Source organism: Eubalaena glacialis, chromosome 16 (assembly GCF_028564815.1).
Source record: "Eubalaena glacialis isolate mEubGla1 chromosome 16, mEubGla1.1.hap2.+ XY, whole genome shotgun sequence".
Taxonomy (NCBI): domain Eukaryota; kingdom Metazoa; phylum Chordata; class Mammalia; order Artiodactyla; family Balaenidae; genus Eubalaena; species Eubalaena glacialis.
Window position 1 is genome coordinate 65,863,923 of NC_083731.1, and position 13,200 is coordinate 65,877,122.

General features: G+C 36.3%; 1 protein-coding gene across 5 annotated transcripts in view; it reads left to right on the forward strand.

Moving 5' to 3' along the window:
- AKAP11 (A-kinase anchoring protein 11) overlaps positions 1 to 12,161 on the forward strand; it is a 47,274-nt gene extending 35,113 nt beyond the window's left edge. For all 5 annotated transcript variants that reach the window (XM_061170958.1, XM_061170957.1, XM_061170960.1 and 2 more), the window contains 2 exons: positions 1,903 to 2,063; positions 10,361 to 12,161. In XM_061170958.1, coding sequence (XP_061026941.1) covers positions 1,903 to 2,063; positions 10,361 to 10,501 — 302 coding nt within the window. In that variant the 3' untranslated portion in view covers positions 10,502 to 12,161. The remainder of the gene's footprint in view (positions 1 to 1,902; positions 2,064 to 10,360) is intronic.
- Positions 12,162 to 13,200: the final 1,039 nt, after the last annotated feature.

A 13,200-nucleotide genomic window follows, 5' to 3' on the forward strand; every position in this document is an offset into this window, starting at 1 on the left:
CCGAACTACTTTATAAGAATTATTCAATTATTTGAGAGAGAAATTCATGATAATCTCTTCATATAATTATCTTTTTCAAAATATAAAATTCTTACATTATGAGATATAATTTATTATCATATCACATGTCAGTTTGTTTTGCTGTCAACCTTACATAAATCAATAAGTAAAAATAAAAAAGATACTTTAAAATCGATTCTTCCTTCCCTCAATTCCAGTCTTACACTCACACATGTATTTGAAGAAAATATTCGTTTCTTCCTTTAATGAATATGGTTCCAAAGATATAAATACTAGATACCATTGGTCACAGGCTGTTCAGTATTTTTTTTGTAACTAGGAATAAACTGGGAGGTTAGTTATATGTAGATATGTCATTACTCAGCTTTAGAGATTATAGTCATCTCTCATTATATAGAAAATTGTAGCTAACTTTCAAATTTGTTAAATTAGAAATTGGTAAATTAGGAGATGGATTGATGTATATTTATAAATGATTCAAAATTATGGAAATCCTAGGGCAACAGACTTCATTTGTTTTGTTATTGTTTGTAATTGCAGGATGTCAGTTCTTTCTCTTTTCGCTAGGGTTGAGTAACCTCTCCAAAGACAAGTCACTCTTAGGCCAGGCAACCAGGAACCCTGAACTGAGAAATCCAGTGGTACAGAGAACATTTCAACCCCATGACCTCTGCAGAATTTACAGAATGGCCCAAAGACTATGTCTGGTACCGTCGTCTACCAGACCCATTTCTGACTGAAAGTCAGAGGGGAGAGAGGAGGGAAATGATAATACATTTATGTTAAGAGAATAGTGTGGACCAGTTTTTTTAAATGAAAAATTTTAGGGGTCAATACGAACCCTAAAAATGATTAGTAGTGGTCTAGAATGCCCTGCAAACTGTAAAAAAAGAATCAGGGACATTCACCAACAAATGTCCACTACTGGTGCAAATTGGTGCCATGTCTGCCAGCATGCCCCACTGCTGGCCTCTTGTGTGGGAGGCCCACCACTAAGCAGCAGTGTTAAACACACGATATTGGTCCACGGGCATTAGTTTTATAGTCAACAGGGATTCATCTTTTTTATGTTGAAATCATAATTTTCATTAAAAATTAAACTTGAGAATAGTGTCTTATTTATAATAAGGGTGTACCAGAAAATTCCCTGGTTTAGCTTTTGGGAGGTAAGTGGTTGCATATGACTTTTTTTTTTTTTCGTATTTTGCCTAAAGAGTGAAGTGATTAAGAGCATGGAGCCAGACCGCCTGTGTTTATATCCTGGCTCAGCCATTTCCGGCTGTGAGACTCTGGATCTCTCTCTGCCTCAGATTCCTCACCTGTAAAATGAGATGATAGCAGTTCCCTCCTCACAGGGTGCTTGTGAGGATTAAAGGAGTTTGTATATGTAAAGAGATTCAAACAATACTTAGGATGTAATATGTGCAATACAAGTGTTCACTGCTGCTGCTATTTCTCTAAGTTCAGAAAGCTTTCTTAAAGTCCATTTAATATATTTATTTGAGGTTTTTATTTGTGTTTTATTTATATTTTGATTGTAATTGTAGCATTTCAGTTTTTTTTTTTCAGCTTTACCTATAGATTATATTTTGACACAAATTATGACATTTGGGAATTGGCTCTTGAATTCAATACCTCAGAATAGAGTTTTGCATTTGTGCTGTCACAAATGATCAAAGCTGTTCCTTTGTTTTAGCATTATTTTGCCTTTTCAAAGTAATGCTTTAGTTGATGTTATGGTGCAGTTAAGAAAAGATGAATTTTTTTCCAGAATTCCTTGGACTCTTAAGAAATGGAAAATGCTTATATGTCCTTGGAAAGCAGAGCACTGAGAGTTGAATTGATGAGTTTCACTTCATATCGTTTCAATTTAAATATTAGGTTCAGAGCAAGATGGAAATACTCTGCTAATTACGAATGTTGACATGGAGCCATGCACAGTAGACCCCCAGCTAAGGATTATTCTTCAGTGGCTCGTTGCCTCTGAGGCCGAAGTTGCAGAACTTTATTTTCATGACTCTGCAAAGAAGGAGTTTATACAAGTAAGTACCTACCTTATAAGGTGGTTGTGAGGACATGGTATATGATGTTCTGTGTCACATGGTTGATAGAAAGTGGGTAAATGCCCAGGTAATAGAGTCCAGTGGTTGGGCTCAGGTATCAGCTCCGCCACTCTCTAGCAGTGTAACCTAGGGTAAGTTCACCAGTCTCAGTTTCTTTATCTGTACCGTGGAAATGAGTATAGAATTTACCTTGCAGAGGTTTCTGAGGATTAAATATAATACTGTAAAAAAAATGCTTAATCTACTGCCTGGCACATCCAAAGTTTTCAAAGTTAGGTGCCTTTAATAAGCATTTCATGAGTTTTCTGTCTTATCATCGATTGGATGGACCTATGACTTCAGGTCAAATGCACTGGAAAGAAGGAAATCAATCATGAACTTGGGGGAAATAAGAGATTTACAAAATTATAGTTATTTCTGGGCAAGTGATAGTGTTTGTGGAAATAAACCATGGAAAGGATGAGTCATATGACGTATGGTCTTTACACTCTGTAATGCTTGGGTCACTGATGTAGAACTGAATGAATCAATCCATATTAGAAATAGGGTCTTACTGGCAGCAGAAGTTCTGGGAAGTACTCCTTGGTGTGAGCCCTCCCAGAGTCCGCCAATAGCCCCACCAAAGAGCCCGGGTAGGCTCCAGTGTTGGATCGCCTCAGGCCAAACAACCAACAGGGAGGGAACCCAGCCCCACCCATCATCAGACAAGCGGATTAAAGTTTTACTGAACTCTGACCACCAGAGCAACAGCCAGCTCTACCCACCACCAGTCCCTCCCATCAGGAAACTTGCACAAGCCTCTTAGATAGCCTCATCCACCAGAGGGCAGACAGCAGAAGAACTACAGTCCTGCAGCCTGTGGAACAAAAACCACATTCACAGAAAGATAGACAAGATGAAAAGGCAGAGGGCTATGTACCAGATGAAGGAACAAGATAAAACCCCAGAAAAACAACTACATGAAGTGGAGATAGGCAACCTTCCGGAAAAAGAATTCAGAATAATGATAGTGAAGATGATCCAGGACCTCAGAAAAAGAATGGAGGCAAAGATCGAGAAGATGCAAGAAATGTTTAACAAAGACCTAGAAGAATTAAAGAACAAACAAACAGAGATGAACAACACAATAACTGAAATGAAACATACACTAGAAGGAATCAATAGCAGAATAAGTGAGGCAGAAGAACGGGTAAGTGACCTGGAAGACAGAATGGTCTGCTGTTCACTGCTGCGGAACAGAATAAAGAAAAAATGAAAAGAAATGAAGACTGCCTAAGAGACCTCTGGGACAACATTAAACACAACAACATTTGCATTATAGGGGTCCCAGAAGGAGAAGAGAGAGAGAAAGGACCAGCGAAAATATTTGAAGAGATTATAGTCAAAAACTTCCCTAACATGGGAAAGGAAATAGCACCCAAGTCCAGGAAGCACAGAGAGTCCCATACAGGATAAACCCAAGGAGAAACACGCCGAGACACATAGTAATCAAATTGGCAAAAATTAAAGACAAAGAAAAATTATTGAAAGCAGCAAGGGAAAAATAACAAATAACATACAAGGGAACTCCCATAAGGTTAACAGCTGATTTCTCAGCACAAACTCTACAAGCCAGAAGGGAGTGGCATGATATACTTAAAGTGATGAAAGGGAAGAACTTACAACCAAGATTACTCTACCCAGCAAGGATCTCATTCAGATTCGAAGGAGAAATCAAAAGCTTTACAGACAAGCAAAAGGTAAGGGAATTCAGCACCATGAAACCAGCTCTACAACAAATGCTAAAGGAACTTCTCTAAGTGGGAAACACAAGGAAAGAAAAGGACCTACAAAAACAAACCCAAAACAATTAAGAAAATGGTAATAGGAACATACATATCGATAATTACCTTAAACGTGAATGGATTAAATTCTCCAACCAAAAGACACAGGCTCGCTGAATGGATACAAAAACAAGACCCATATATATGCTATCTACAAGAGACCCACTTCAGACCTAGGGACACATTCAGACTGAAAGTGAGGGGATGGAAAAAGATATTCCATGCAAATGGAAATCAAAAGAAAGCTGGAGTAGCAATACTCATATCAGATAAAATAGACTTTAAAATAAAGAATGTTACAAGAGACAAGGAAGGACACTATGTAATGATCAAGGGATCAACCCAAGAAGAAGATATAACAATTATAAATATATATATGCACCCAACATAGGGGCACCTCAATACATAAGGCAACTGCTAACAGCTCTAAAAGAGGAAATTGACAGCAACACGATAATAGTGGGGGACTTTAACACCTCACTTACACCAATGGTCAGATCATCCAAACAGAAAATTAATAAGGAAAAACAAGCTTTAAATGACACAACAGACCAGATAGATTTAATTGATATTTATAGGACATTCCATCCAAAAACAGCAGATTACACTTTTTTCTCAAGTGCGCACAGAACATTCTCCAGGATACATCACATCTTGGGTCACAAATCAAGCCTCAGTAAATTTAAGAAAATTGAAATCATATCAAGCATCTTTTCTGACCACAACGCTATGAGATTAGAAATCAATTACTGGGAAAAAAAACGTAAAAAACAAAAACACATGGAGGCTAAACAATATGTTACTAAATAACCAAGAGATCAATGAAGAAATCAAAGAGAAAATAAAAAAATACCTGGAGAAAAATGACAGTGAAAACATGATGATCCAAAACCTATGGGATGCAGCAAAAGTAGTTCTTAGAGGGAAGTTTATAGCTATACAAGCCTACTTCACGAAACAAGAAAAATCTCAAATAAACAATCTAATGTTTCACCTAAAGGAACTAGAGAAAGAACAAACAAAACCCAAAGTTAGCAGAAGGAAAGAAACCATAAAGATAAGAGCAGAAATAAATGAAATAGAAGCAAGGAAAACAATAGCAAAGATCAATAAAACTAAAAGCTGGTTCTTTGAGAAGATAAACAAAATTGATAAACCATTAGCCAGACTCATCAAGAAAAAGAGGGAAAGAACTCAAATCAATAAAATTAGAAATGAAAAAGGAGCAGTAACAACTGACACTGCAGAAATACAAAGGATCATGAGAGATTACCACAAACAACTATATGCCAATAAAATGGACAACCTGGAAGAAATGGACAAATTCTTAGAAAGGTATAACCTTCCAACACTGAACCAGGAAGAAACAGAAAATATGAATAGACCAATCACAAGTAATGAAACTGAAACTGTGATTAAAAAATCTTCCAACAAACAAAAGTGCAGGACCCGATGGCTTCACAGGTGAATTGTATCAAACATTTAGAGAAGAGCTAACACCCATCCTTCTCAAACTCTTCCAAAAAATTGCAGAGGAAGGAACACTCCCAAACTCATTCTGTGAGGCCACCATCACCCTGATACCCAAACCAGACAAAGATACTACAAAAAAAGAAAATTGCATACCAGTATCATTGATGAATATAGATGCAGAAATCCTCAACAAAATACTAGCAAACAGAATCCAACAACACATTAAAAGGATCATACACCATCATCAAGTGGGATTTATCCCAGGGATGCAAGGATTCTTCAATATATGCAAGTCAATCAATGTGATACACCATATTAACAAATTGAAGGATGAAAATCATATCGTCATCTCAATAGATGCAGAAAAGGCTTTTGACAAAATTCAACACCCATTTATGATAAAAACTCTCCAGAAAGTGGGCATAGAGGGAACCTACTTAAACATAATAAGGGCCATATACAACAAACCCACAACAAACATCATTCTCAATGGTGAAAAACTGAAAGCATTTCCTCTAAGATCAGGAACAAGACAAGGATGTCCACTCTCAGCACTATTATTCAACATAGTTTTGGAAGTCCTAGCCACAGCAATCAGGGAAGAAAAGGAATACAAATTGGAAAAGAAGAAGTAAAACTGTCACTGTTTGCAGATGACATACTATACATAGAGAATCCTAAAGATGCCACCAGAAAACTACTGGAGCTAATCAATGAATTTGGTGAAGTTGCAAGATACAAAATTAATGCACAGAAATCTCTTGCATTCCTATACACTAATGATGAAAAATCTGAAAGAGAAATTAAGGAAACACTCCCATTTACCATTGCAACAAAAAGAATAAAATACCTAGGAATAAACCTACCTAAGGAGACAAAAGACCTGTATGCAGAAAACTATAAGACACTGATGAAAGAAAGATGATACCAACAGATGGAGAGATATACCATGTTCTTGGATTGGAAGAATCAATATTGTGAAAATCACTATACTACCCAAAGCAATCTACAGATTCAGTGCAATCCCTATCAAATTACCAATGCTATTTTTTACAGAACTAGAACAAAAAATCTTAAAATTTGTATGGAGACACAAAAGACCCCGAATAGCCAAAGCAGTCTTGAGGGAAAAAAATGGAGCTGGAGGAATCAGACTCCCAGACTTCAGACTATACTACAAAGCTACAGTAATCAAGACAATATGGTACTGGCACAAAAACAGAAATATAGATCAATGGAACAGGATAGAAAGCCCAGAGATAAACCCACGCACCTATGGTCAACTAATCTATGACAAAGGAGGCAAGGATATACAATGGAGAAAAGACAGTCTCTTCAATAAGTGGTGCTGGGAAAACTGGACAGCTACATGGAAAAGAATGAAATTAGAACACTCCCTAACACCATACACAAAAATAAACTCAAAATGGATTAGAGACCTAAATGTAAGACCGGACACTATAAAACTCTTAGAGGAAAACATAGGAAGAACACTCTTTGACATAAATCACAGCAAGATCTTTTTTGATCCACCTCCTAGAGTAATGGAAATTAAAACAAAAATAAACAAATGGGACCTAATGAAACTTAAAAGCTTTTGCACAGCAAAGGAAACCATAATCAAGACCAAAAGACAACTCTCAGAATGGGAGAAAATATTTGCAAACGAATCAGTGGACAAAGGATTAATCTCCAAAATATATAAACAGCTCATGCAGCTCAATATTAAAAAAACAAACAACCCGATCCAAAAATGGGCAGAAGATCTAAATAGACGTTTCTCCAAAGCAGACATACAGATGGCCAAGAAGCACATGAAAAGCTGCTCAACATCACTAATTATTAGAGAAATGCAAATCAAAACTACAATGAGGTATCACCTCACACCAGTTAGAATGGGCATCATCAGAAAATCTACAAACAACAAATGCTGGAGAGGGTGTGGAGAAAAGGGAACCCTCTTGCACTGTTGGTGGGAATGTAAATTGATACAGCCATTATGGAGAACAGTATGGAGGTTCCTTAAAGAACTAAAAATAGTATTACCATATGACCCAGCAATCCCACTAGGCACATACCCAGAGAAAACCATAATTCAGAAAGACACATGCACCGAATGTTCATTGCAGCACTATTTACAATAGCCAGGTCATGGAAGCAACCTAAATGCCCATCGACAGATGAATGGATAAAGAAGATGTGGTACGTATATACAATGGAATATTACTCAGCCATGAAAAGGAACGAAATTGGGTCATTTGTAGTGACGTGGATGGATCTAGAGACTGTCATAGAGAGTGAAGTAAGTCAGAAAGACAAAAACAAATATCGTATATTAACGCATATATGTGGAACCTAGAAAATGGTACAGACGAACCGGTTTGCAGAGCAGAAATTGAGACACAGATGTAGAGAACAAACGTATGGACACCAAGCGCGGAAAGCAGTGGCGGGGTGGAGGTGGTGGTGTGATGAATTGGGAGATTGGAATTGACATGTATACACTGATGTGTATAAAATTGATGACTAATATGAAAATAAATTTTTAAAAAAATAAGCATTTCATGTATTCATATGAAAGGATAGAGTTCTTCTTTGTATTTAATTGATTCATAATTGTGCCTAGTAATTAGTGTGTCTCTTCTGTTAATCCAGTTTCATTAGTATGAGAAGCTGGCATAAGCAAAAGCCAATAAACATTTAAACATTTAATAAGGGACAATAGTTCACTTTGAGCATTTAATAGGGTTCTAATAACAGAACATTCAGGTTAGATGCACTAATAGGATATTTTTATTGATAACTTACTGTGTGCCAAGTACCTTATTTTTTTTTTATAAATTTATTTATTTATATATTTATTTATTTTTGACTGTGTTGGGTCTTTGTTGCTGTGCACGGGCTTTCTCTAGTTGCGGCGAGCGGGGGCTACTCTTCGTTGCAGTGCGCAGGCTTCTTGTTGCGGAGCACGGGCTCTAGGCGCGTGGGTGTCAGTAGTTGTGGCGTGCAGGCTCAGTAGTTGTGGCTCACGGGCTCTAGAGCGCAGGCTCAGTAGTTGTGGCGCATGGGCTTAGTTGTTCCGCGGCATGTGGGATCTTTCCAGACCAGGGATCGAACCCATGTCCCCTGCATTGGCAGGTGGATTCTTAATCACTGTGCCACCAGGGAAGTCCCCAACTACCTTATCAGTCAAGATTTTTAGTTTACAGTCGTAAGGTTTTTGTCCAGGAATTTTCCTTATCAGAACTTTGGTTTAATCTTACTATGTAATATAGAGTAGTCCAAAGAATAACCAATATAAGATGTTCAGTAATAACAAAAAAGGAATAATCAAGTTACTCTTGATTCCTGGTTCAGAATTTACAAAGATACTGTTGAAAGAAGTATGTGAAAAAGATATTATGTAAAAAATTTTTTTTGTATTTTGTTGTCTTTATTTATACTTCTTGGATTTTTCCAGTATAGATTTCTGTTTTGAGGCAGAAGGAGAAAATAAGACAGAAAGGGATGCTCAGGACGTGAATTGTCAAGGAGAAAGAATGGGTAGGGAAAGTATTAGAACTGACCTTAGGGAGGCAAACATTTTCAAGTCATTTAGTCTTGGATAAACTGAGGGCTAAGGAAGTCCTTAGGCAGAGCTGAGTGTAATGGTGCTGGTGTAAGGGAATCTCATCCCCACGTAACCTAAGAAAACATTCTTGCAGTTCCTCAAAAAGTTAAACACAGCGTTATCATATGACCCAGCAATTCTACTCCTAGGTATATACCCAAGAGGAATGAAAACATATGTCCATGGCGGTGTTATAATAGGCCAAAAGTGGAAATATCCTAAATGTCCATTAACCGATGAATGGATGAATAAAATGTGGCATATCCATGCAGTGGAATATTATCTGTCAATAAAAAGGAATGAAGTAGAGACATGCTGTACCATGGAGGAAACTTGAAATCATTATGCTAAATGAAAGAAGCCAGGTCACAGAAGACCATATATTTTATGATTCCATTAAAATGAAATGGCCAAAATAGGCAAGTCTATCGACTGAAAGTAGATTAGTGATTGTCTAGAGTTGAGGGGGTTTGGAGGAGTGGGGAGTGATTATTAACAGGTAGGGCTTTTTTTTGGGTTTGATAAAAGTGTCCTAATATTGATTGTGATGATGTTGCATTTAACTCTGTGAATGTAATGAAAACCAATGGCTGGTATATTTTAAATGGGTGATTGTATGGTATGTGAATTATATTGCAGTAAAGCTATTTTTAAAAAGGTTAAGCATATTTATATTACAAAAAATTAGTTTTTACAGAACTAAGTAGAAAAAAAATGAGTGAAGACATGTTCTGATTGGTGGTGATAGTTTATTTAAACGTGCATTTATTTACTTTTAAAAAAAATGGGCTATAACTGATATATAACATTGTATTAGTTTCAGGTGTACAACATAATGATTCGATATTGGTATATATTGCAAAATGATCGCCATAATATTTAATATTTATTTACTTTTTTGGGTTTTTTTTTTTGGAAACATTAACATTTTGTAACTTAGAAAGCCATGTTTCCGTTGAGGCTAGAGTGCGTATTCCAGGGAAAAAAACACACTATATGTTGTGGAAGGAAAATCCACATCCTTTTATTAAACTTGACATTGTCTTTATTATTTTATGTTCCTAATTGAGGGTATGGCAGATGTATTTAGTTAGGTTAAGAATTTCCTGTAGAAATGTAGCCTCTCTACGCCCACACAGAAGGCGTATATCTGCTGGGTGAGGTTTGTGGGATTCTAGCTCCAGCAATCCCAAAGTGGCATTCTGTGGAGGAGAGTACTTATAAAAGCCAGGAAGGAAAAATGTTTAATTTGTGTAAAGAGTGGTGGTTTAGGGGAGAAGACCTTGTTACAACTGGGAAACAGTATTTTACTGCAAACACCAGGATTCTTAGTTTTATCTGATGTTGGACTTACCTTTCTTTCTTACTAGCTTTCAAAACGATTACAAGAAAAAGGTTGGAAAGTGGGAGACCTCCTGCAGGCTGTGCTTAAATACTGTGAGGCGATGGAGAAGACGTCCAGCGACGAGAGATCTGAGTCCCTGTTTGATTGGCTCTTGGAAAATGCATAGAACAAGCTCCAAACCAGTATATTTTATTATTTGTTTTGAGAGAGGAAGGAACAGATAAAGATGCATAGGGTAAAATTTGAATAGTGAATATTAACATTTAAAGTGAATTGGGAGGAAGGTAAATATAGCTTTTTAAGTGTGTTGTGTCATCACATGGTATATATAGTTCAAACTTTTGTAATCTCTCAAATATTATCTTCGTTTATTCTTCTATACACATGTGTAGTGTGTTAAGACCCTAAGAACATGTATTTGAAGGCTTTCAGGGACATTGACTGACAGCATTCTTTTTGTGTCCAAATAGTGCTGCTAGAAATTGCACTGAGGTGGCTGAGGGTGGGTGACAGGAATAGGGAGTTATATTTTGCTCCTTTGCAAGCAAATGGTATCCTATTAATAACAAATCTCACATCAAAAAATAGCATCGAGGCTAATTTTTTTTCTGACATCTTTTCTCCTATTTTTAAGGGTCAATTTTATTTTCATAGTTCAGCTATTGGTAGCTTTTTGAATCCCCCACGTTATTTAATTTCTTAGAAAAATGAGTAGTTTAGGTTTCTATAAATATCGTAAGTGGTAGTTTCCCCAGCCTTTCATCAAATGACATTATTTGCTAATGTTACCAATTGTTCTGGCATGAAAGCCAGTGTGTGTGTGTGTGTGTGTGTGTGTGTGTAAAGGAGAACTTTACCTTGCTAGTGGTTGGTGCCCTCTTTTATTTTACTCTTTTCTTGTTAGAAACCCACTGTTAACATTAAAAAGGTGCTTTAAAATAAAATGTCTATAAAGATTGTGCAGTAAGAATTTTTATTTCTTTTTCACTCTTTTGGGTCCCCAACTTATCCTATAAATGAAAATAAAGGTGCAAAACATGTTGAAATTTTAAAACTTAATGTTAATTTGGAAATGCATTTAGAGAAGCCCAATAATTATTTTCACTGTTGGGATTTTGGAAAAAAAAAAACACCCCACTTTAGCAAAGATAAGCTTTTTCTAAAAAAAAATGGGACCCTCCCCTGAATCCCTTCCCCAGTAAAGTGTACCTGCACTGTTTTGTAAAGTCCTCTGATACGGTCTTTCTGGGCTCTGCATTTTCTACTACTTGTCTTTAGTAACTGTGAGTTGACTTGAGTAGAGGACCAGGATTGTGTTTTGTATGTGAGGGTATGTGTGTGTGAATTTTTGGTTCTTCCATTAGCAGATTTTGTAACCCTAGAGTAAATCCTTTTTTGTTGGAAGCTTTGGTTTTGCTCTGTTACATTTTCTTTTTTCTTGAGCACTGACTGTTCTGGAAGCTGCACAAAGTATAGAAGACATAGCACCCACCAGGGGACAAGGAATAAGGGCCCTTACATTAATTTGAATTATAATTACAGTAGAGAAATTATTTTATTGCTTTTTAAGAAAAATACCAAAATCTGTTTAAATATTTCAAGGTTACACTGTGTAAGCTTTGGTTTTTGTCAATTTAAGATAAAGAAATAGAGCAGGCCTTAAAAATAAATTTTCCTGAAGTTTCTTCAGGTATTTTTTTAAGGTGGAGAAATGCAGGAAATGTATATAACCAGAATTGATTCTGTCTTTAGCTTCTCAGAACTTGATATGCGGCAGCACTGGACTGGGTTTTTTAATGTTAGGAACCAGGTTGTTATAACATAGATTGATTGATTATTAAGCTTAGATTGAATTTTTACAAGTGTATAACTGTCAAGTTGTGTTTGTTGACTTCGATGTATGTACGGGTTTTATTAACAGCAAAACTGAGTTCTGAATTTCTTTTAAGCTAAAGTGACAATGTATTAGTTCTGTAAAACTTTCTGTACTTGAAAATGTTTGTTTATTTCTCTTACGGTAAGATTTTCCTCATATCTTTGTTTTCTTTGCATTGTCTGGAGCTGTGGTGGATTCAGAATTCCCTTATTCAGCCACTGTGGACTGACAGACCAATCCTTAGACACTAGCATGCATAGTGCTAATCACAGTGGATCCTCCACACTTCTATCAGTTCAGTGCAGGGGTGTAGAGAAAAATATTAAGTGTTGGCAGATGTGAAAAGAAACGGGAGTTAAGCTTCCGTATATAGAGAGAAAACATTGGAGTTTATAACAGTATCTTTTAATCAAGAACAGTCTAAACTTACTTTGTTTAAAGGCACTTTGTGATTTTTCCAAAGACGTTGTAGGTCTATTTGGTTGCTCAGCCTTCAGAACAGATCTGTTTGTTGAGGACGACTCTGTCTTATTTTGTTAAAAATATACTTGGCATAAGTAGATTTATTATGACAGTGTAATACTGTCATTCTGCACACGTTGGCCCTTATGAAATATGATATTTTATTCAGAACTGTTGAAGTTGTGTTGTGCTTTGGGTTGAATTCTCTGGTGTATCAGTTTCAGAAACATCGAAGGATCTGTGGAAAGAAAGTGAAGGAGGCCTCTGACGGGGTTTTTAGAACATTGTTTCAGACTGAAATGGGGCACTTCTTTCATATTCTTCTTTTCCCAAGCCAAGATTAAATTACATTTATATTTTGGGTATTATTAATTTTGATTTTGAAAATATTTCCTGATTTATACAAAAGGAATGACACGGAAGAAAATTACAGTATCTATTGGATGGCGTGACACAATTTAATGGAGTAATAAAATCTTTGAGAATATTCACTCAGTGAATATATGTGATAACATCGTCATATTTTG